The 24,623-nt window shown below is 36.2% G+C and overlaps 2 protein-coding genes across 2 annotated transcripts; both read left to right on the top strand.

Moving 5' to 3' along the window:
* LOC121428456 (stomatin-like) lies at positions 1–2,302 on the top strand. Its single transcript, XM_041625073.1, has one exon. It carries the CDS (start codon positions 204–206, stop codon positions 1,110–1,112), a length of 909 nt encoding a protein of 302 aa, XP_041481007.1. The 5' UTR covers positions 1–203; the 3' UTR covers positions 1,113–2,302.
* A 3,401-nt stretch (positions 2,303–5,703) lies between these two features.
* On the top strand, positions 5,704–14,231 carry LOC121405579 (mucin-3A-like). The gene is made up of 4 exons (XM_041596509.1): positions 5,704–5,764; positions 7,815–8,059; positions 10,354–10,447; positions 10,810–14,231. Exons 1-4 carry the CDS (start codon positions 5,704–5,706, stop codon positions 14,229–14,231), a joined length of 3,822 nt encoding a protein of 1,273 aa, XP_041452443.1.
* The last annotated feature ends 10,392 nt before the right edge of the window (positions 14,232–24,623 follow it).

Here is a 24,623-nt window from a genome sequence, read left to right as displayed (position 1 = left end):
ACGCTACGATACGTCGCGTCGCCTGGGCCATGCCATAGCGTAGCTAGCAGCTAGGCCTTGATCTATTGTGACAGCAATTTATCAATCATCATTTTGTAATCTGACATTCTACGGCTTTTACTTATTTTCCTCTATCGTCGCTTGGTTATTGTGGTAGATAGCAGTGTGCATTCTACACAATACGAGTATCATCATATGATCATATGAGCAACAATCGTGTGAATCCTGACAATTCGAGTCAAATTGAACTGATGGCGCACAACCAGAGAAACAACGATGGGCAGTGGCAAGCCCAACATGATGAACAAGGCATTATTGGAGCAAATACCTCAGACCAAAGCATTGGTTGCTGCGGGGTGTTCCTCATGCTTATTTCGGTGTTACTAGTGTTCTGCACGCTCCCATTTTCATTATTTATCTGCATAAAGGTGGTTCAGGAGTATGAGAGAGCAGTTATCTTTAGACTTGGGCGTCTCTTGTCTGGTGGTGCTAAAGGACCGGGTCTCTTCTTCATCCTACCTTGCATTGAGGATTACAGAAAGGTAGATCTTCGTACCATTTCGTTTGATATTCCTCCTCAAGAGATTCTGACCAGGGATAGTTTGACCATCTCTGTGGATGCCGTGGTCTTCTACCGTGTCAAGAATGCCACCGTCAGCATCGCCAATGTTGAAGACGCAGGCAGATCAACCAGACTTCTGGCTCAGACGACACTTCGTAATGTCCTGGGTACCAAGAATCTGTCGGAGGTCCTGGCAGAACGTGAAGGCATCAGTCACTACATGCAGTCCACCCTCGACCATGACACCGATCCTTGGGGTATCCAAGTAGAGCGAGTTGAGATCAAGGATGTTCGTTTACCAGTGCAGCTCCAGAGAGCCATGGCTGCTGAAGCTGAAGCTTCCAGAGAGGCTAGGGCCAAGGTGATTGCTGCTGAAGGAGAACAGAATGCTGCTCGCGCTTTGAAGGAAGCTGCAGATACTATTGCGGAATCTCCATCGGCTCTTCAGCTGAGGTACCTACAGACCCTCAACACCATTGCAGCAGAAAAGAATTCTACGATCATCTTTCCTCTTCCTATTGATCTTATCAATGGTGTTATGAAAAAGTAAACTCCGTTGTAATGCCTGTATTCACAATCCCACATCAAGAGACAGGCAATCACATCTTTTTGTTTTGAACAACGATTTTTCAATAAATTATTTGAAAGTTGGTAAATTTTATACTCTTTATGTTCTGGCTTTTTAATATGAGATTTTTAATCTGATTAAGATAATTTGTTCAAGGCTGCCAAAACAGGAATCCTTTTATTTGGTAAATTGTAGGGTCTGTCTACACTGTGTGCAAATCCAGGGTGCAAATGCATTTAATAAGAGATGTTTGGGCATTTTGTTGCACGTACATGTAGTCATAAAAAATTATTTTGTTTGATAAATCATTTTGAGCCATTTTGGGGTTCTTGTTACTTAATTGTAGATAACCAAGATTATTCAAGGCCTACCTGGTATATGGTGTTTTTTTTTGCTCAAGACAGCATGTCATGCATTTATTTTATGCTAAAATTCAAAGTCAGATTTGCAGTTCATCTGTCTTTTCCATATGCTACATGTACGTGTACCTTAGTTATGGTTGTTACATAAGAAAATTGATCTTACAAGCTTGGAAACCTAGACTGTTCATTGCACAGAAGGTGCAATGTACATGCAGGGTATATCTGTCTACGTGAATGGGTATTCACATTTTCAGATTGATTTCTATCTTTAAAACATATGTCAATCCTAATAATACTAAGGCCTATAGTATGCCTTTGATTTTGCACAAATGTATAGCAATCAAGACATTATTTGTGCATGTATCTTACAACTGGTGTCTGCAAATGTTGTCAGTGATAAACTGTACAGTCATCGATTGTACTAAGATGTACTTGCAGTTCTCATCCCACATGTGTAACAGAAATCTGTTTTTTCTTTCAGGCAACAAATTATGATTTCCAATTCTTCTTTATCAAGAAATAGCATAGCAACTGTTAATTTGCGGGAATTAGTACTTTTTCCATGGTGTACTAAATCGTTCAATTATTTTTTCATTCTATTTGAATTGCAAATCCACTCTCCCTATTGAAAAAAAAAGAACCATGAGTGGGCTACATAAGAATCTTTGCCTGTTTAACAACTTTACAGCAAATTTCCTGTCAGCTATTATAATGGTTTGATTTCAAGTTTTACAAATTATTGTTATTTTGTTGCCAAACAAGTTTTAATGAAATAGGATGTAGCATAGCATGTATGGCTGCTTTGTGATACATGTCCAGGCATTCCATTCTCTCATTTCTCTGTGTATACTGATATGTGTTTTCTCTCAGTGTAGATTAAATAATACATAAATGGAATCATGTGCAATCCTTTTAATTGATACATGGATGTACATGTACAACATGTATCTCTCTGCAAATGGATTGATAATAAATGAAGTGCACATAACGATAGTGATCTACATGTACTTCACATTCCCTATCATATACATGTACATGTAACACAGGGTGTAGTCAATATGCATGCGGTATTTGATGTGTGTGCGGTTTCCATCTGCATGTAGATGTAATTTACATTTAAATAACCTAAGCATTAATCCTTCATTGTATAATTCACTCAGTATACATGTCCATGTAATATTAATTGGTATATATTATGTGCACATCTTTTCCTGTATTTCCATTTGTCTTTGTATATATTATATATAACTTTTATGTTATTCTCACATTGTTTTTATATAAATTTTACCATTTAAAAATGGTAACTCTTAACTCACATTAACTTCACAATTTGACTGCAGTAAGAAGTTGGTTGGTTACATTGAGAGCAGTTCTACTGTGCATGTACTTGGAAATGTATCTTCTGGGTGAAATTGATCTGAATCATTGTTCACTTGTCTATCCATGTATGACAGTCTTATGAAGGAACTCTTGTATCAAGGAGTTATGCATTTTCTTCCTTGTGATTGATTATGTATTGTAGTGCATGTATAGTGTTTAAAAATACATCATTTGTTATTTTCTCAGGGGTCTAGGGGAGAATGTGAATGATTTTCTTTATTGTAATTGTAAATTACACCTTGCATCTTTTTATTGCAATTCAAATAAGAGATTTTTCTGTTTGATTTGTAGAGGAGGTTTTTTAATGAATCAGTGTTTGTCGAGTGTAATGAATTAATGAAAGTTGCATTCTATGACACACAAATTGGCACAATGCAATGTAGGAGTCTCTGTACACAAACATGTGCCCTCAAATTTCATCAACAATTCTGTAATCAAATTTTCTCTCATTTTTAAAAATTTAAATTTGGAACAAATTACTGTACATGCAGCCTGCTGCTTGCACTGACAGGACAGAGAAGTGTAGACTTATGGTAATTGATTGGTCCTGCAGATGTTTTATCAACTTTCACTGACATCTGTTGTAATTTTTAATTGTATTTATATTGTGATGATGTAATTTTATATCCTTTTTTAGTTTTTGTTCGAGAACAATTAGTTGTTAGTTCATAGAGGTGGATAATCCACTGTGAGCTGCATCTAGTGTCATCTTTACGCATTGTGGATCTGGTATCACCTATTCTACATGTACTACAACACTGGCCCTTTTATTTTACTCTAGCGCCATCTCTAGTTGTAGAATGAAGATTCTCACAGATTTTGTTGCACAAAACTTGGCGTATATGTTAACTATCAATGGCAATTACAATTGAAAACGATATCTTCTGTCTATTGACTATTTAATGAAAATAAAGTATTTGCTGGATTTATGACTGAAACTAACTGTAAACGGTTATTCTATGCAGCAGTTAAAAATGCTCTCTGTATATTTTTTCTTTTTTACAATAATTTGTGCGAAATCATCATAAAATTTGAAATGATTCTTGTACTTTCTTGTTAATGCTTTGTATTTACACTATGTATTATATTCCAAAAGTATCAAATCTATTTATATATTTATGATCAGTAGTGATCATTAAAAAATTTCCTCTTCATTTGAGTTTGACTGAAAAATAACAAAGAATGCTCTTGACCTTTATTTTATTCGTAGGCACATGTAGGATGTGTGAGTGACAGCGAGAGAAAGAGGGAGAGAGATTATTGGGGGAATGAAGGAGTAAGAGGAAGGGTTGTAGTTCGGGAGGGATATGACTTTGGAGGGGGAGAAGGAGAGTGAACAAAAGAGAGAGAATGTTAAAGACTGAAACGAATCGATGCAGGCGAGATGGAGATGTGAGTTCGATAGACATGTGAACCATCGTCTTTCTTTCTATTCGATATTCGTGTGATCTTTTATGGGGTTTCAATCAATAAAATAGAGAAAATTAATTTACTAAATTACCTACCAAGAATGAACTAGGCCTATACTCATTTTTATGAATTAACCTCTCTTTTTTCCGAGGTTTGTTGAAAATCCGTCAATGAAGTAACGATTTTTTTTTTGGGGGGGTGGGTGAAGTCACAGACGAGCAGCTCCCCCATTATGTCGTGTCATATAAATTTCACAAGATGCCTTTCCTCAAAATTTTAAAAGTGATTTCATTTATGTTTGGATTTACCATCATGCACACCATTCTGTACCCCATTCTATAAGAAAAATACTTTTATTCATCACATTCCTTTAAAAATAGGAAATTTATGAACTTTATATTACATTAGGCCTATACAAGAAGCTGCTAATATATGACGTCACAAATCAAAACATTTCAAATATTCTTACCTCTCTTATTCTTTGGTAGATATTCATTCCACCTCCAACAACATTTTCCTCCAGTTTTTATCCTTTTTATTAAAATCGACCTCGGAATCAACTTTCCATTTTGAGGACTGCGCCATTCAATGTTTCCATCGTTTACAATGAAATCGCGCCCTCATGCAAAACTCTCCCTGCCGCGAACTATTCATGATTATTTTGTTGCTTTGATTATTAATGAATAAAATAATATCCAAATTATGTTTTATGAGTTTCCCCATATTTGATTCCTAGGCTGTTCCATTTAACTATTATTTCTTTGCCTATAGTAACTCACTTTTTGTTCGTGAATTTATGGTTGTTTGTTCTTTCTTATAGTATAACACTAAAAATTAGAGGAATTACATCCATCCATGTATTACATCGTGTGTACATCAGAAAAGCATTTCCCCATGTTACCCTCTCATCCAATGACACAAAATTGAAGAATTTACAAATTATATATATATATTCAGCATGAATATAATTTCTATCATTTTGAGCAGAATGCTTAATTAAAAATGTCCTTGGCATTATTGTCATTGTGATATTTCGTTCTTTACGCAGGAACAACAGGAAATTGCGATATTATTTGGTGCATAGGGAAAGACCCACTTTAAATTATCAAATTAATATGGAAGGATTCTGAAGACATTCCATGATTGTCATTTGAGAGTGATCATGACGTCAGGAATCTAATGAAGATGCTTAGATCAGTTTCTTTTAATGCACGGTCCAAGTACTATTTTGGCAAAACCCAGTGTTGAAATTTGTAGAATACATGAGTTTCATAATTATGTGGATATTCTTTTCCATTTAGTCGCTGTTTCTTCGGATGGTCAAGAGCAAGAAGGAACCGAAGAAAAGTGATCTCGATATAATTTTTTTCAAGGAACATTATAATAAATGAAGAAGATATAATAATTAAAATTCAATAACGATGTCAGCATCAAGTCTGGTTGTTTTGACAGTTTTATCGATATTCGCCATTGGAGAGGGAAGTAAGTTTATTTAAAATTATTTGACCAAGCAGCTGGAGATTGGTGTGTTATATCAGCCCGTACCCCACGCTCCCCCAAAAATGTTTTAGATATTGATGAATAAGGGAGCGTAGCGACCAAACGAAAAAAAATCATCTATTCGAACTGCTTAGAAAAATCAGGACTTGACCTATGTGATTTAACTTTCGATAGGAGTGACAAGACTGGCAGTCAGGAAGCGGACCTGTTTTGTTAATCTCTCCATGCATTTCCGAGGGACCCATGCGAACGAGCGAGATTTTATTTTTGTTTTTAAGAGCGAATTTTTTACATTTTGGAGATCTTTGAACTTTAAGTATAAAGCGTATTATATGGATTGAGGGTTTCAATTGTGACCGAAGAGAAAAGTGATATTTGCATTTAGAGATCTTTATGATAGCTTCCAAACAGCCAAATAAAATAAGACCTTCAGCATTTGTTCAAGTTTCTGAGCGGGAATAGTACTCATCATGGTATATAGAAAACAAAAGAATGTGACCCCGGGATCGTTACCCTTCAGAGCACAGAGTCAAATCACGACATATTTTTAATAACCTTATTCTCGGTCAGGGAGAATATAGCGACGGAGCCATTTGAATAACAAAATTTCAGAGTGCTTTTGACAAAGCAGACAGATCAAGGGTGAACCGGAATTAGTATTTTTATATTCGTAGTGGGAGAATAATTTGAAGAAAAAAGTTGTTTCCGAGCTTCTTATATTTATTGCAAACCGTATGAGCCATATTCAGCACGGTGTTTGCTTGATAGTTTATTATATTGTAGGGGATGACTGACTTGCTAAACTCCCACTTTCACTCGTGTTTATAGTGCATTAACGTATTTTGAATCCGGATTTGCGAGAGAGCGTGAGGTGACCGAGCGACAATATTTTCGAATTTGAATAGTATAAGTCTTCATTTTAGAGCCCATAACGACATGAATGGATATCATATAATTCAATACATGTATCTATACGTATTTAGGCCCTATACGTTTTCATTTCTTTGTGCTCGATTTTTTTTTTTTTTTGGGGGGGGGGTGAGTCCCCGTTAACACTCTTTTTTTCTTCCTGCACGATAACCGCTTCATCTTGTTTATGTCAACTAGTCTGTAGTTATTATAAAATTATTTCTTCGAATATTCTTATGTTCAAATACATTTAAAATATATGGCATGATATCAACTATCAAAAAGGGTAATCCCTTATTCACTAGCCTGGTGAATTAGCTTGGTGAAATATATTTTGAAACTAGTAGAGCCAGCACATTCTGTGGTGAATCTATAGTCTCACTGCTTCAGACTACTAGTATGCATTATGTGGATTGCGAAAACCAAGAGTCTGTGCCTGTATAGACTATATTAAAACAGCGCTCATTACAAGTTGTTTTAACTTATAGTACATCATATAATGTATATATGTTAAATGTTCAGTGAAACAAAAGTAATTATTGTAAAAGTAAAATATATAGGATTTCAACATAATTGGGTAATCTTATTATTCAGACGAAATTAGGGAAAACCCTTTATATAGGTAAATTGTCACTATTTGTGCAACCACTTTGTCTAAATTCTGTTTGGTCTCAATCTAATTGATGCAATGCTAGTTCGTCTCCATTTAATTCATCTGAACCATTTGAACTTTTTTTTTTTGGGGGGGGGGGCTCATTTACCTTTTTCTTAATTTTCAGGTAGGTTATATACATGTACCCCGTTTTCTAATATCACATTGGTTTATACGATAATTTCTTGTGGAAACATTATCATGATAATAATTATGAAGATGAAGTGTGCATTATACTAAGTGAGGATTCTTCCAAGTAGTGATGACTGGACCAAGTGGTAATTACACTAAATATAATGATACAAGATAATGCGTTTAGACAATAGATGCTTGTATAAACAGTGGAGGTGGGTATTTTTCAGTCCAATGTCTTGTGGGAAGGGGGTTTGTGTTGCCCGTTCGTAATCCTCTGATCGGGATTTTAATACACTTCGTATGATTTATTATTTTACATAATTATTTTGTTCACAGCTTGTCCTGGTGACATGGAGTTAGTTTTAAACTCGTGTTACTCATGGTATCATTCTCCTCTTAGTGCAGTAGAGGCAGAAGGATACTGCCCTAAACAGACAGTACCAAGTACACTAGCAATGTTTGCCTCTCAGCAAGAAGTCAGTCAGGTGTATAACCACTTTTACAATAAGTTTGTAACCCAAGCTGGACAGACGATCACGGTGGCCATTTGGGTTGCCAATGCGTCTATAGGAATACCGTCTGTAAGTACGACCCCCTCCCTTCCCCCGGCACCCCACTTTCCCCTTTGCTTTCGCAAGACTTCAAAATACTTTTTTCCAGGGGGAAGGGCAATGAAATTAAAAAGTGCAGGGGCGTCGATCCATTTTTCAGATTGGGTGGCAAAATCATGAATCAACGTTCCAAAGGCGCTCGATCACGATCACACAAAACGAACAAACTCACCCACACACACCCCTACACCCCCACACACTAAGGCCTATATATATATATATATATATATATATACAGTGCGTCCCAGAATAAACGAAACCGAGATTTAGCGATCATTTATCATAACTTAATCATAAATAGAATAGACAAATGACCTACCAATTTAAAGCTTAGAATCTCCTCTTTCATCTGATATTACTTAGGTTATTTCTTATTCACGCATGAGTGAGCAAAACAATTTGAAGAAAGGATACCAAAAACTCATTTGGCGGGGGGTATCTGGGTTTCAAAAAGAAAACCACATTTCTGAAAAGTTCAATATCGGCTCTTTAATTTGGTACCAAAATTACAGAAAATGGTCAAGAAATAAAAAAGTTCTGGTCATTTGAAATAAGGCTTGTATTTCCATAATTTCATGAGATAAACGTGTTTTCACCGGTTTCCCACAGAAGCTTTCGCATGGTGAACAAAAGGTTTAATGCATGGCTGATCGTCAACAAAACAGAGTGTCGAGAGAGTTTGAAAGCCAGCCTGGAGAACCTCTTCATTTTATGAAATTATTGAAATTCAAGCCTTATTTCAAATGACCAGAACTTTGTTATTTCGTGACCATTTTCTGTAATTTAGGTATCAAATTAAAGAGGAGATATTGAACTTTTCAAAAATGTGGTTTTCCTTTTGAAACCCAGATACCCCCCGCCAAATGAGTTTTTGATATCCTTTCTTCAAATTGCATTTGCTCACTCATGCGTGAATGAGAAATAATATAAGTAATATCAGATGAAAGAAGAGATTCTAAGCTTTAAATTGGTAGGTCATTTGTCTATTTTATTTATGATTAAGTAATGATAAATGATCGCTAAATCTCGGTTTCGTTTTTTCTGGGACGCACTGTATATATATGACTCATGAGAAAGAGACACATATCTTACCCTCACCAACAATGCGAGCGCGAAGCGCGAGCTGAATTGTTTAGTATGACATGAAAACAGGAAAAATGTACCTGTTTAGGTTTGTTTGTAGTAACTCATGAGGAGGATGGATACATGTATCTCACTAGAGAGCGAGCTGAAATTTCTTTATATTCTGACCTGAAAGCTTGATATTCTAAGCATTTTTGGTACCAATGATTAAGATGGGTATCTAGAAGAACAATAGATGCGAGCGCGAAGCGCGAGCAGAAAATTTTGATATTTCGATCTGGAAAAAAAAGACAGTTCAATGGACGCTTTTAATAAAGAACAAGATATATATCCGACAAAAGATTATTGCAAATCGCAGCGGGAGTTCTTTTGAGGTTTAGAACTGAAAACGGGACATTCTCTTTACCTATTTAATCATGAAAAGTATGGGTTTTTGGTACAGAAATGATGCGAGCGCGAAGCGCGAGCTAAAAAAAACTTATATTCAAATCTGAAAAGCAGACATTTTGAGTACGATTTTAAATCAAAATCGAGTTGGTATCTCAATCTCGCTTGCTGATTTCAGTGTACCATTACAATCTTATTTTATTTTTTAGTTGCACATACAAAATTATGGGGGGGGGCAAAACGATATGTTTGCCCCCCCATATTTTCATTGGTGGGGCGATCGCCTCCCCCCCTGCCCCCCCCCAGGATCGACGCCTCTGAAAAAGTGGATACCTTGCTCGCACCCGTTAACAACTAAAAATGGTTGCTTTAATGTATGGTCGGACAATTATTATCAAGCTTACCAAATTAAAAAATGTAGACATTAAAAAATGAAATGCTTGTGAAGGTTATTCTGAGATCAAATCATGATAGGTTAATAGCTTATAAAGTTACTTTTGAAAGTCTAATAAGGAACATGGTGCCCACTTTGTAATGAATTGCATCGAGAAAACGAAAAGGGAACGAGAGCGAGTCCAAATATAAATCTGAATTTCATGATTCTGTAAGATGTATGATTATGTAAACCAGTAAGAATAAAACCAGAATATGAAGAAAAGTAAGTTGTTGAAAGGTACAATACATTGATAATACAACTGACAATTTAGTGAAATAAATGGGAGGGGGAGGTACCACCACTACGCTACTGTATTGACAACTTCATTGAGTACTATTTTTTCTTTCTTTTTGTCCAGCTTGGTCTTGGTTGTACCATCATTGCCACAGGAGGCGTTCTGTTGGATGAGCCATGTAACATACCACACGGTGTCCTGTGTGAAATAGAGCTCGGTGAGATTTGTTTTTATTTCATTATTCGTAGATTAAACTTGCTTCTTCCTGTTCATTTTACGTGAATGCAGACAGTAATAGGAAAGTATGAACAACTTCTAAACGTGGTAAAGTGACAGACTGGCCGATCGAGAAATTCTAGCTAGTAAGCAAAATCGATTCGACAGGAATAAGTAGAATAAAGTAAAATAATAAAATGCTTTCTTCATTTCTTAAAAATTTCTTAAAGTCATGTAAAACATGATATGACACTTTTGGTACATGTATTTCTTTGAAATAATCAGTATCGCATAGGGAAACAGATCAGAGACTTGCACAATTAATTGATATTCAAATCAATTTCAATATCAATCCTAATGCAGATATACCTTCAACAGAGCTCACTACAACTGATCTAACGACAGATTCACCTTCAACAGAGCTTGATACAACTGATCTAACGACAGATTCACTTTCAACAGAGCATGATACAACTGATCTAACGACAGATTCACTTTCAACAGAGCTAGCTACAACTGATCTAACGACACATTTACCTTCAACAGGGCACGATTCAACTGTTCCAACAATAGATTCACAATCAACAGAGCTCGATACATCTGATATAACCACATATTTACCTTCAACAGTGCACGATACAACAGATCTAACGACAGATTCACCTTCAACAGAGCTCGCTACAACTGATCTAACGACACATTTACCTTTAACAGAGCTCGCTACAACTGCTCTAACGACAGATTTACCTTCAACAGAGCTCACTACAACTGATCTAACGACAGATTCACCTTCAACAGAGCTCGCTACAACTGATCTAACGACAGATTCACCTTCAACAGAGCTCGCTACAACTGATCTAACGACATATTCACCTTCAACAGAGCTCGCTACAACTGATCTAAAGACAGATTCACCTTCAACAGAGCTCGCTACAACTGATCTAACGACAGATACACCTTCAACAGAGTTCGCTACAACTGATCTAACGACAGATTCACCTTCAACAGAGCTTGCTACAACTGATCTAACGACAGATTTACCTTCAACAGAGCTCGTTACAACTGATCTAGCGACAGATTCACCTTCAACAGAGCTCGCTACAACTGATCTAACGACAGATTCACCTTCAACAGAGCTCGCTACAACTGATCTAACGACAGATTCACCTTCAACAGAGCTCGCTACAACTGATCTAACGACAGATTTACCTTCAACAGAGCTCGCTACAACTGATCTAACGACAGATTCATCTTCAACAGAGCTCGCTACAACTGATCTAACGACAGATTCACCTTCAACAGAGCTCGCTACAACTGATCTAACGACAGATTCACCTTCAACAGAGCTTGCTACAACTGATCTAACGACAGATTTACCTTCAACAGAGCTCGTTACAACTGATCTAACGACAGATTCACCTTCAACAGAGCTTGATACAACTGATCTAACGACAGATTCACTTTCAACAGAGCATGATACAACTGATCTAACGACAGATTCACTTTCAACAGAGCTAGCTACAACTGATCTAACGACAGATTTACCTTCATCAGAGCTTGTTACAACTGATCTAACGACACATTCACCTTCAACAGGGCACGATTCAACTGTTCCAACAACAGATTCACAATCAACAGAGCTCGATACAACTGCTCTAACGACAGATTTACCTTCGACAGAGCTCACTACAACTGATCTAACGACAGATTCACCTTCAACAGAGCTCGCTACAACTGATCTAACGACAGATTCACCTTCAACAGAGCTCGCTACAACTGATCTAACGACAGATTCACCTTCAACAGAGCTCGCTACAACTGATCTAACGACAGATTCACCTTCAACAGAGCTCGCTACAACTGATCTAACGACAGATACACCTTCAACAGAGTTCGCTACAACTGATCTAACGACAGATTCACCTTCAACAGAGTTCGCTACAACTGATCTAACGACAGATTTACCTTCAACAGAGCTCACTACAACTGATCTAACGACAGATTCACCTTCAACAGAGCTCGCTACAACTGATCTAACGACAGATTTACCTTCAACAGAGCTCGCTACAACTGATCTAACGACAGATTCACCTTCAACAGAACATGCTACAACTGATCTAACGACAGATTCACCTTCAACAGAGCTCGCTACAACTGATCTAACGACAGATTCACCTTCAACAGAGCTCGCTACAACTGATCTAACGACAGATTCACCTTCAACAGAGCTTGCTACAACTGATCTAACGACAGATTTACCTTCAACAGAGCTTGTTACAACTGATCTAACGACAGATTCATCTTCAACAGAACATGCTACAACTGATCTAACGACAGATTCCCCTTCAACAGAGCTTGGTACAACTGATATAACTACAGCTTCACCTTCAACAGAGCTCGCTACAACTGATCTAACGACAGATTCACCTTCAACAGAGCTTGCTTCAACTGATCTAACGACAGATTTACCCACTGATATAACTACAGCTTCACCTTCAACAGAGCTCGCTACAACTGATCTAACGACAGATTCACCTTCAACAGAGCTCGCTACAACTGATCTAACGACAGATTCACCTTCAACAGAGCTTGCTACAACTGATCTAACGACAGATTCACCTTCAACAGAGCTCGCTACAACTGATCTAACGACAGATTCACCTTCAACAGAGCTCGCTACAACTGATCTAACGACAGATTTACCTTCAACAGAGCTTGCTACAACTGATCTAACGACAGATTCTCCTTCAACAGAGCTCGTTACAACTGATCTAACGACAAATTCACCTTCAACAGAGCCCGCTACAACAGATCTAACGACAGATTCATCTTCAACAGAACATGCTACAACTGATATAACTACAGCTTCATCTTCAACAGAGCTCGCTACAACTGATCTGACGACAGATTCACCTTCAACAGAGCTCGTTACAACTGATCTAACGACAGATTCACCTTCAACAGAGCTTGCTTCTACCGATCTTTTGACAGATTCACCTTCAACAGAGCTCGCTACTACCGATTTACTGACTGGTTCACTTTCAACGGAGCTCACTACAACAGTTACTTATCTAAAGACAGATTCACCTTCAACAGAGCTCGGTACAACTGATCAAACGACAGATTCACCTTTAACAGAGCTCGCTACAACAGATCTAACGACAGATTCACCTTCAACAGAGCCCGTTACAACTGATCTAAAGACATTTCCCCCTTCAACAGTGCTTACTATAACTGATTTAAAGACAGCTTTACCTTCAACCATGTCAACAGAGCTTGATATAACTGATGTGCAATCGTCTGCAGAAAGCACAACATCTACTCCAGATGTTTCAACATCCCTTACAACTATCAATTTTTCAACAACCTATGTTACGACTGCTCTCACGTCAGAATCATCTGCAACTGAATTACGTACCTCACATACACAAAATCTAGGGACGACTGATGTCACATCACCGACTGAAATCACAACAGTTGGTCCGGTCACAACTATGACAAAAGAAAACATCAACCAAAGCGACATGGTCCATACTTCCAAATCAATAACAGGAAAGTCATATGTGTTACTTGATGTTAATTATTCTGTTTCATCAATCGATGTTCTTTCTACTCATGAAATGATTCAGACACGAATCCGATGTGCAGCAAAGTGCAGTGGATTATCCGAGTGTTATGCTTTCACCTACTTCCAAATAACTCAAGAATGTTTGGTCGGAAGAAACGTGAGTTATCAGAGCCTGCATGGAACCAGTGGTATTACGTACAGAAAAATAGACCTGTAGTATGATAAACTATTAAAAAAAACGAATAACGAAGTGCAGTATATTAAAATAATTGGAAAATTGCCGATTTAATGTTTTATATTGACAGAATGAGATTGATGAGAAGCAGAATCGTTGTAGGTAAGGTACAAAGTGTATGACGGGATATGTCGTTAAAATTTAGAATGGTCAGCATGGAAAAAAAAGATTCGGATGATTTTCTTTTTGTTTATATTCTTCTTAATTATATTCATACCAATTTTCATATTTTAAAAACAGGTTTCGGAGATAATGTAGGTTTCCGACATTGTAATTACCTGAAAACATTTGTGAGCAAAATTCTACCTAAACATCTGTCCCTACTGAACAATTTAGCATATCTGAAGCCCTTAGGATATATCCAATCTATAACATATGTATCTTTGATTGAATCATGACATTATAGATGACTTACATGTGACACTGAGCAATAGGGATTCTCAATCACTTTGAAAAACAAAGCTGAAATAAGCAGGTGTATATTAGTTCAAATTGATTTTATTATAATACTGTCTTATTTTTTTTAAGTGTAAAGAAAAAAAAGTTTGGCTCCTTCTTTTGCACTTATCAATGCAAATTATTCACAAAATAACTGACGATATCAGTTCAGTTCAATATATTTGTTTTTTCTTAGCATGAAATGACCGAATAACTTTTAGGGAAAAAAGGGAAAATACTTATATTATGATACTGATGATGGTTCCCAGTGAATTTTTGCTCTATATATTGCTACTAATTGTTTTACACAGTGGCGTAATGATACAAAAAATCGAGGGGGATAGATATGGCGTATCGCATAAAATCTATTTGAACATATTTATTTTCGACATTTTTATTTCAAAAATCGAATTTTGTGATAGATTTTGACATAATATTCAGAAAACAATATATTTCACTCTTAAATCTTTCATTTTCTTTCTTTTTCTCTTTTTTGTCTTGGTGGTGAAAAATTTGAGGAGCAAGAGCCACCCCAAGCCCTCCCCCCATCTGTACGCCACTGGTTTTAGAGATACTTACGGGTCGTCCATATCATTTAGCTTCTTGACAAACTAGTAAGAGGAGGCTCCATACACCCCCCAAAAAAATATACGAATAGATAAGAGGTAAAAACAAATCACATACGGTATCAACGCCGCAGTTTTCATCAAAATTCAATTGAATATTCATCAAATATATACACACCAAAAACATGTATGACATAATTACTTATTCACTCAAAAATTATATATTATATATATATATATAATGTATATATATATATATATATATATATATATATATATTCGCTCTCTCGCTTACATCCTCGAAATTATCAAGAATAGCGTTCCGTTTTCATAAACTTAGGCACTTCATCCTTTGTTTTTTCCTCACCTACCACGACCCTCAATGACGGTTGCCTGACAAAACAGAACTGACCCAGTAAAAATACCGCGGAGCCAGAAATGGTCTTCTTCCTTTTCTCCTTGGCTCTGTACTACATTCATGAGGCTATGAAGCAGTTTTTGTTTGTTTTTGCCTTCTGTTTGTTTGTTTGTTTTTTGTTCGGGACGGGATTCTAGTGTATTCATGTACTAGGTCTGCTTGTATTTCAAACAATAATTGTTCGGATGCCGTACTTACAATGAGTTTAGAATGCATGTCAATGAAAAATTTAAAGCGCTGTTTGATAAATAGATCTTCGGTAGATTTGAAGTGTCTACCGTACTGGATACGGCAACAATATATCCCCTTTAACAAAGGCACTTTTATTATTTACACTCTCATTCCGAACCGACAAATGTAACGATAATCACAATGTGACACGTTTTGTTTGTACTCGATCTCGCGATTTTGTCCAGTAATGTCAGATATTCGACTCAAGATTGACCTTTTATCAGCTTGATCAAACAGACGCGTCAAATCACTAAGGGATTTCAGTGGTATCAACTCGGCAACGTCAAAGCGCCATGATGGATGTCCCGAAATCTCTGGCGGAAAGGAGTTTCACGCAAGAAAAAGGTCTCCCGTTAAATAAATCAGGAGTCAAGAAAGCAAACACCGGTCTTTTACGTGAGACGAGGTCCTGATTTAGATTTCATTTGCTATCATAGGTCATTTCTAAGTTCTATTTCCGCGCAGAAAGTGTTGTTTTGAATTCATGTCCTGCTGAATAAATATTAGCTTACCGTTTGTTGATAAAATTTGACAATAGTTACTGATCGCATGATTTGACGAAAATTTTATTTGAATTCGTTGGATTCGCGTGCATTTCGTGCATTTTTCCCATCGTCACCCTTCGACCGCCTACATTAGGTCAGGTGTGATGGGGCTTTTAACAAAATAACAATCTTCTTGGCTCTCAAAATTTACGCATCGGAGACCTTTTTTTCTAGCTCATTTCGCCAGTGTTTCAAATAAGATGATAATATAAACCATATGATTAATAAATAGTGCTCATAGTTATATCAATTTTTGCTCCATGAGAATATACGTCATTGAAATGAATACTTGAATATGCTCACACTATCATCACATTCGGGTTTTATAAACAGTTAGCGGACGTTCTTACAAAACACGTTTCTTCTTTTGACCTTATCGAGACAAAATTTGACAAAACTGTTCTTTCCTCACACAATGCAATTAATGTTTTTCGTCCCCAGTGTCCGATTAGACACCAATGGACTGAGGTATAGGGTGCCTGTATCAACATCTAAACCCCAGGTGGGAAGGGACTGATACGGCATCTCAACACCAGCTAATGCCTTACCCTGAAAAATAACTTGTCTAATTCGTTAAATATTTATGTACTACTTAGGTAGATGATTATATGGTACGAATGTCATACCTGAATGGCAATACTGTTGCAATGATGTATCCGAAATATGGGACCTGAGCCCGTCTCACACTCTGCGATCCGGTGCGACGCGAATTTTCAAGAGATCACATTTTACATTAAATATGAAAGTTCCAGGAGGTAAAATTATTTCATATAAAGTTTGGCATGTTGTTAGGAAAACTAAAATCATAATTTTTTTTTACTTTGCGGCAAGCCCTGTGATCGGAGTAGAGTCCAAATTGACTTTAAGTCGCAGCTGATGATGACGTCATTACGATTTGGAATTTGATTTGTTTTATTCATTCAGGGAGGCTCTCACTAGACTGGATTTCGACTACAGTGGTCCTAACCCTATTTTAAGCTCTGATCCGTGATATCCTATCAGTTGGAATATCCATATCAAATGTTATCACATTATATTTGAAATTCGGATCGCAACGAATCGCTTAGTGTGAGACGGGCTTAACATACATTAAAGGGGAATGAAACCTTTGGAACAAATAGGCTTGTGTAGAAACAGAAAAATCAAAGAATAAGAATAAAGAAAGTTTGAGAGAAATCGGACAATAAATGAGAAAGTTATGAGCATTTAAATATTGCAATCACTAATGCTATGGAGATCCTCCCATTGGCAATGCGACAAGGATGTGTGATGTCACTGATGAACAACTTTCCTTTTGGTGGACTATAAAATACCCTCAAAATGTCTCTTTTTGCTTTTTCTTATGATGATACAAACTCTTTATCCATGATGTATTTAAAAAAAATATGTATTACATGCCCTCATGTATAGAAAGAACACATGATCTATGGATAGATGTGATAAAAGAGGCAATTCAAGTGAAATATATACTAAAGTAATGGGGAGAGTTGTTCATCAGTGACATCACACATCCTTGTCGCATTGCCGATGGGAGGATCTCCATAGCATTAGTGATTGCAATATTTAAATGCTCATAACTTTCTCATTTATTGTCCGATTTTTCTCAAACTTTTGTTGATCTGTTTCTTTGATTTTTCTGTTTTCACACAAGCTATCTTGTTCGATTGGTTTCATTCTCCTTTAACATGTGAAAGGCTACATCCCAATCCTCCTCCTATGCACCCACCCCCCCCCCCCCTCGAAAGGTAGAGGAAGGGTAGGATAATAAAACTGAGATAGACAGTAAGATGTAGACAGAGAGAGAAATTAAAGGATGAAGGGAGGAGAAGTCAATTTGAGCATCATCTTACTCAATGCATGGACCTACCTGTTCAATGAAAGCTCTTAACTTCGTCGTTGTCTTGCTTGCCATTTTCCCCTTTATTTTATCGTCATTTTCTTCTATCTCCTTTCAACTCGCAATTTAATTATTTCCCTCCTCCTTATTCCTGTTTATAATCTTCCTTCTCCCTCTCCACTTTGTGCTCCTTCCTCATCATCATCGACAAGCACTGTGGCCAGTATTCTGATAGCAGGTTTAAAGTCGATAGATAACAAAAACAGCGGTGGATCCAGCTTTCGCCAATAGGGGGAGGGGCGAAAAAAAATCACTCATATTTTCCCCGGTCGGCCGCTCAAAGTTGAATTTTTATTATTTTATTTAAGGGTATTTTAAGGGGTAGTCCTAAAAGGTACTTCTATATTCTAACAAAACATATATAAACAATCTCTGGGTTAAACCAGGGCTTAAAATTCACTTTGGAAATAATTATCCTCTTCTGCCATGAATTTTAGGGTAAATTACTGCTTGCAGGTGATTATAACAATATATAAATATATAACAACCTATTTCTGCATTGGACAACATCTTTCACTGTATGACATAGGCAAGTATAGATCGATTGATCCATACCGAGGTGATGGCTTTTAATGAAAATTGTATTGTGATTATAATTAACCCCGAAGCCAGGAAGCAGGAATCATTGAAGCGATCTTTGGTAGGCATGCTGATATCACTTCCTCTATCATCTAGGGATCTAGGGACATTTACAGAGCGTGATCGTCTCGGAACCAGTCGGAAAGGCCGTATCAATGAGAGCAATTTAGCTTATTTGGTAATCATACATTCACACCGGTGAGACCGACTCCAGACCTATCAAAGCTATTACATTATTTTCAATGATATACTATCGGTCGATTTGGGTCGGTTTTGTTTATGTGACGGGGGCATAATTTTTTATAAAAAGTAAAGACGGGGGCAAACGAACTAAAACTATTTATTTATTGTCTCCTTACATTATATTGCGTGATTGAACCAGCAAATGTATACTACTACTACTACTACTACTACTACTACTACTACTACAACTGCTATTAACAATAGCAATAACAGTGATAATAATAATAATAACAACAATAATGATGATAATGATAACAATAAATAATAATGATGATAATAGTTATAATAATAATGAAAATAATAACAATAATAATAATGATATAATAACAATGATAATAATATTAGTGATGATGAGGATGATGATGATAACAATAACAATCATAATGAATGTGATTAGGCCTACCCCGCGTATGCTAGTTTACCGATTCCAGTGCTCGCAGCGGAATCTGAACTACTTCCTGTCGGTACCCATTGACCTCACCTGGGTTGAGTGCAGCACAATGTGGGTAAATTACTTGCTGAAGGGAATTACTCTATGGCTGGGAATCGAAACCACGTCCCTCAGACTGAGAGAGAAGAGTCCTAACCACTCGACCACGACGCCCCCATCTCTGATTCAATCATTATCTTTCTTCTAATTTTATTTCTGATTTATTTTCGACAATTTCTTTTTTCGAACAAGCTTCGCTTTCTTATGGGTGCCTATATTACAATATTGTTTTACCTTTTATAATGATAGTAAATAATTTACAATCAATATTCAATACTTAAAGATAATATATATATATATATATATATATATATATAATGATTATGAGAAGTGGATTTTCTAATTTCACCATATTTCATTTTTATTCTTTGGAGGTGTAAATCTATAGCAAAAAACTATATAGGTCTTATCTATTCACGCACTTTATTGTATTGACTGTTTTTCGGAATACAAATTGTTTCCAAAATACGTTAACTTCAGTCCCGATAACCGCCCATGTTGTGTTTGGTTTCGTTATTTTCAAAAATCTCTCGTTCGTGTGTAGAATTACATCATTCATGTATGCCTTTTTTGTTTTGATCTTGGAGATACGTTTCCGTTATCACATCGGAACTACAAAACATCAGTTTGCATTGAAAATAAACAAAAACACGGTTCTGTTTTAATAACATCATGGGAATGCTGGAAGTACAATTAAGATCCAATCGAGATATATTTTATTTCTTATCTCCATCTTCCTATTGTCGTTAATTCCCCGTAGCAACACCAGCCTCCTTCTGAGAAGCATGTTTTAATAATTTATGGAAAGAATACACGATGCTGTTAATGTGGGACCTTCACATTCCTTTGGAACCCATCACGTGACCCCAATCACGTGACGTTAATCACACATTTTTCTTCGATCATGCAACAAACGAGTTCCGACATGGAGTCCTTAATGTTTAAAAAAAAAATTGCCGGCATTTTCCCAACATTACATCACCGCGTCAAGTACAATGACGTCACCACAGGCGATATTTCACATAAAGATATGCATTAACCATTATTTGATGACGTCGTGAAGGCCATTAGCAAAATTTATTGCATGACCGATTATTACCACTAAATATAAATCTGTTGTGTATGTTTGGTGTTAAAGGTCTCTATCGCTGGCGGCACGAGCCAATGAAGATGGGAATAAGTTTATATGATGAAATTGTCACACGATACTAATTAGATTTGTGGCGAAGGTGAAATCTGGAAAGTGCTAAAAGGTAATAGAGACCATAATATCAAGGAACCGCCATTTTCTTTGGAATTGGCATGATGTCACCGTTTGTTTTGATGGGCTCTCTAATTTTAGCAGGAAATTATGATGAAGACTGGTTTTAGTCAGATATCACGGTTTAAACAGATTGATTGCGAAACGACTTTAACAAAAAGGCAAGGATTATATTATTACTTCCGATATATAAAATTTTTCGTAAATACTAACAAAACAAATCAAAACACGTGACATAGTATTCGGCTGTTTCCCTTTCGGTAGTTATACTGAAAATGATTCGTGCGTGTTCCTTTTGACAATAACTTAGGATCATTACTTTATCAAAACAAATTCTGTCTTCGATCTTTCAATTTTCATTCTTTAATCAGTATCATATTAAACAACATTATCCTTTTCAGATTGCAGCAATTTTCTAAAATCCCCTTTGGATTAGTGATGCTATATATATGACTTACTCTTTGGATTTACGTCCAGATAGTTTAATTCATTGTAAGATCGGCTGTCCAGTAAAAATTAATTTCGTTTGTTCTTCTCCTGCTATTATGTGCATAACACTTGAAGAGGGCACTCAAGATTTTCATGCCAATGAGATTTGTGTTATGGTAAAAGTCGGGAATGCCTCTGGCAATCAATTAAATCATTCTATTTCTACCGTCCTTAATGTAAATGACACTAGTGATGTAGGAAGGAAAAACGTTAATGACCAATCAAGTATTCCTCAGTCCATCTTTTCAAAGTCGTTATGAAAATACATAGACACTTTGCTAATAGCTTTATCAAAGCATCTATTTGATGACAAATCCATGTCTATCATCCTTCGATAAAATCATACGCAATTTCAATTTTTATATCGAAATACGCCTAGCTTACTTCCACATATTCTTTTCAGAAACATACAAAATGTTCTCCTTTAATTGGCATAATCCGCATACATCGTTCGTCTATAGTTAAAGTCCTGGGCAATTTTTTTTTAAATAAATGCATATATGCACTAAACACAGCAGTTATAATATTTCAACTTATTTTCTTTGAAGAAAAACAATTTAATTGATGTTCATATATTGTTTTTATCATTGTTGGTTACAGCTTTCTGAAGCGGTGAATTGAAATGAAATTTAATTGCGTAGATCAAACTGCATAGACAGCTAACATTATATCATTATAATATAACATATATCTCATTTTCTTTGAAAAATAATTTTTATTGATAAATAATATCAAAATATATAGTTACAAATTATGTAAACGATGTCATGAGAATGTTTTTTCAACAATATTTCTGTAATATTTGTAATATTACATCGTAGATCGTTTGCCATTTTAAAAATTAATATAAACTATTTATTTCTAGTTTATATACCTTAAAGAATTGGTCAATCTAATATAAATTTCCTGGTATACCGTTTCCGTATGATGAATTATAGATGCCTTTCACTTGGTACTTACATGTAACTATTCTGTTTCAATTAATTCATTTGATGGATATTATAAATGAAAATCTGTTTTGCAGATGTGTATTTCCAATTATCAATCGATTTGATATTTGTGATGAAAAAATGTCCTCGTTTTAAGATGATCTTTTTTCTTGCTTTACATTCCTCATAGCAACGTACATCACAGCATCTCCTATAATGTTTTTAGAAAGAGGATAATAGAATCACTTCATAGTGAATTATAATGTAATCGTATTCTAAACGAAAAGGCATGTCCTTGGGAGCGTTTCACGAAGGATTTGTCGGACGTTTCATCCGACAAGCCCTGTTAAATCCGACAGTTACCATAGTAACACTATCAGCAAATCAGAATCAAGGAAAGTTGTCAGATCTGACATCTTGTCCGACAAAATTGTTGATGAAAAGCTTCCCAGATGTCCCATATAGTATTAAATCGTCAATCAGAAAATAGAAGAAAGGAAAGGGAGATGGGGTGCATCATTATTACATGCTAATGGAAATGTTATTGATTTCTGATTAATTTTGGTCCTCTTGCTGTATGTTTTGTTTTGTATAATTAATGTTACAAGTGGAGAATTAATGTGCATACCGCCTTCGCAATTCGTATCATGAATAAAATCAGGTTGGTGGAATTCGTTCTATAAGGCCATTGTTATTTCTTGTTTTAATTTGTCATCATCATCTTGATGATCATGTTAACACTCTTCAGCTCCGCATATAGTTACATTTCTTCACTTCCTCTTCCCTCGGCGTCCTTTCTTCCCCCTTTCATCTTCTTTCTCCTTTTTCCCCTCCTCGTTGGTTTTCTCGATCCTTCTTATTTGTACCAAAGGGACCAAGGATTCTTCTCCTCCTCCTCCACCTTCTTCTCCTTCTCCCCCTCCTTCACCATCTTCTTATTCTCTTTCTCCTCCTTCTTCCCCCTTTTTTTTTCTTCTTCTTCTTGTTTTTCTTCTCCCATTCCCCTTCTTCTTCTTCTTCATCCTCCTCTTCTTCGTTTTACTGTTCTTGTACAATTTTCCATACTTCAAAAGAAAAGGGAAAATCCCTTATTCACCTTTCCCAATATTTCATTCTTATTAATAGTGAACATGTTGAATGCCTTTGCGGTACTTTCCCTCAATTACAATCCGATCACGTTTGGATAATTTTCAAAATATGTGTAGACAATGTACATTAAATACACAACAACGCTAATAGCTGCCATTCTCATTTGCTTCGAAATCTAAGTGGAAGATCCAGCATAATTCGATTTCAAACCTTTTATGTGCGTCTAATCTATTTTATATTCATGATTATTCGTATTCATCAGGATTTCACTCTATCATGTGATGATGAGAAATACCTGCATTTAAAATTGTTTTGTTATCGCTCATGAATGTTGGAGTTTCTGAGCTGATTAATATAATTATCGTGATAATAATAAGATTATTGATGCTTTAGAACCTGATGACAGATAATACATGAAATAGGTTTATGCGACAACATTATTTGGATCATGTTGAGATCACGAGCCTCGATTCAAAGTAAAGATGGGGAGAGAGGGGGTATATATCATTGACATGTTTGTTAATTTAAAATAACCAACATAGTGTGTGGCATTTGCACTCATCTGACAATGACCTTCTATGAATTACAGGTCTTTTAAATCTCTCTGTAATGTAAATAAATAAACTCTTCAAGTGGAGAAAATAGGACGGTTAGTAGTTTCATATCTACCTAAGATTTATTTATTCATTATAAAATATTTATTCAGGATAAAAAACATGTATCAGTACAATTGCTGTTTTACACCATGGTCCTGAAGATCAAGTGTTCTTGTTAGGTCTACCAAGAATGGGGGGGGGGCATGTCACTGCGAAGTGGAGGTGCTGGGGTGCAAAATCATCCCTCAAGATTTACCTAGGGGTACTGCGTGTGTTATTTATGTAGTCAGCACCCCCTTGAAAATCTGGTAGGTATGTAAAACAAGTGGAATGCCTCTGGCCGTCTCACCTGCATCACGCGGTTCAATATAGCAGCAGTGCTGACTTTGAAAACTACTCTAACTCGCACAAGATGTTCAGTGATACATGGTTACTCTTATGTCCACTTTTTATGAACTAGACCAACAAAAAACCCAATTAGGCCAAAGTTCATTGACCTTTGACCTTGGTCATGAGACCTGAAATGCGCACAGTATGTTCAGTGATACTTGATTACTCTAATGTCCAAGTTTAACGAACTAGACTAATAAACTTTCAAAGTTA

Source organism: Lytechinus variegatus, chromosome 1 (genome assembly GCF_018143015.1).
Source record: "Lytechinus variegatus isolate NC3 chromosome 1, Lvar_3.0, whole genome shotgun sequence".
Lineage (NCBI taxonomy): Eukaryota > Metazoa > Echinodermata > Echinoidea > Temnopleuroida > Toxopneustidae > Lytechinus > Lytechinus variegatus.
This window is presented reverse-complemented; position numbering and strand designations above follow the sequence as displayed.

Excerpts from the sequence above, each read along its gene's own strand:
- LOC121428456 (XM_041625073.1), top strand. The coding sequence starts at position 204 with ATGAGCAACAATCGTGTGAATCCTGACAATTCGAGTCAAATTGAACTG.
- LOC121405579 (XM_041596509.1), top strand. The coding sequence starts at position 5,704 with ATGTCAGCATCAAGTCTGGTTGTTTTGACAGTTTTATCGATATTCGCC. Across the intron at positions 5,765-7,814 it reads ATTCGCCATTGGAGAGGGAA|CTTGTCCTGGTGACATGGAG; the intron begins GTAAGTTTATTT and ends TTTTGTTCACAG. Across the intron at positions 8,060-10,353 it reads CGTCTATAGGAATACCGTCT|CTTGGTCTTGGTTGTACCAT; the intron begins GTAAGTACGACC and ends CTTTTTGTCCAG.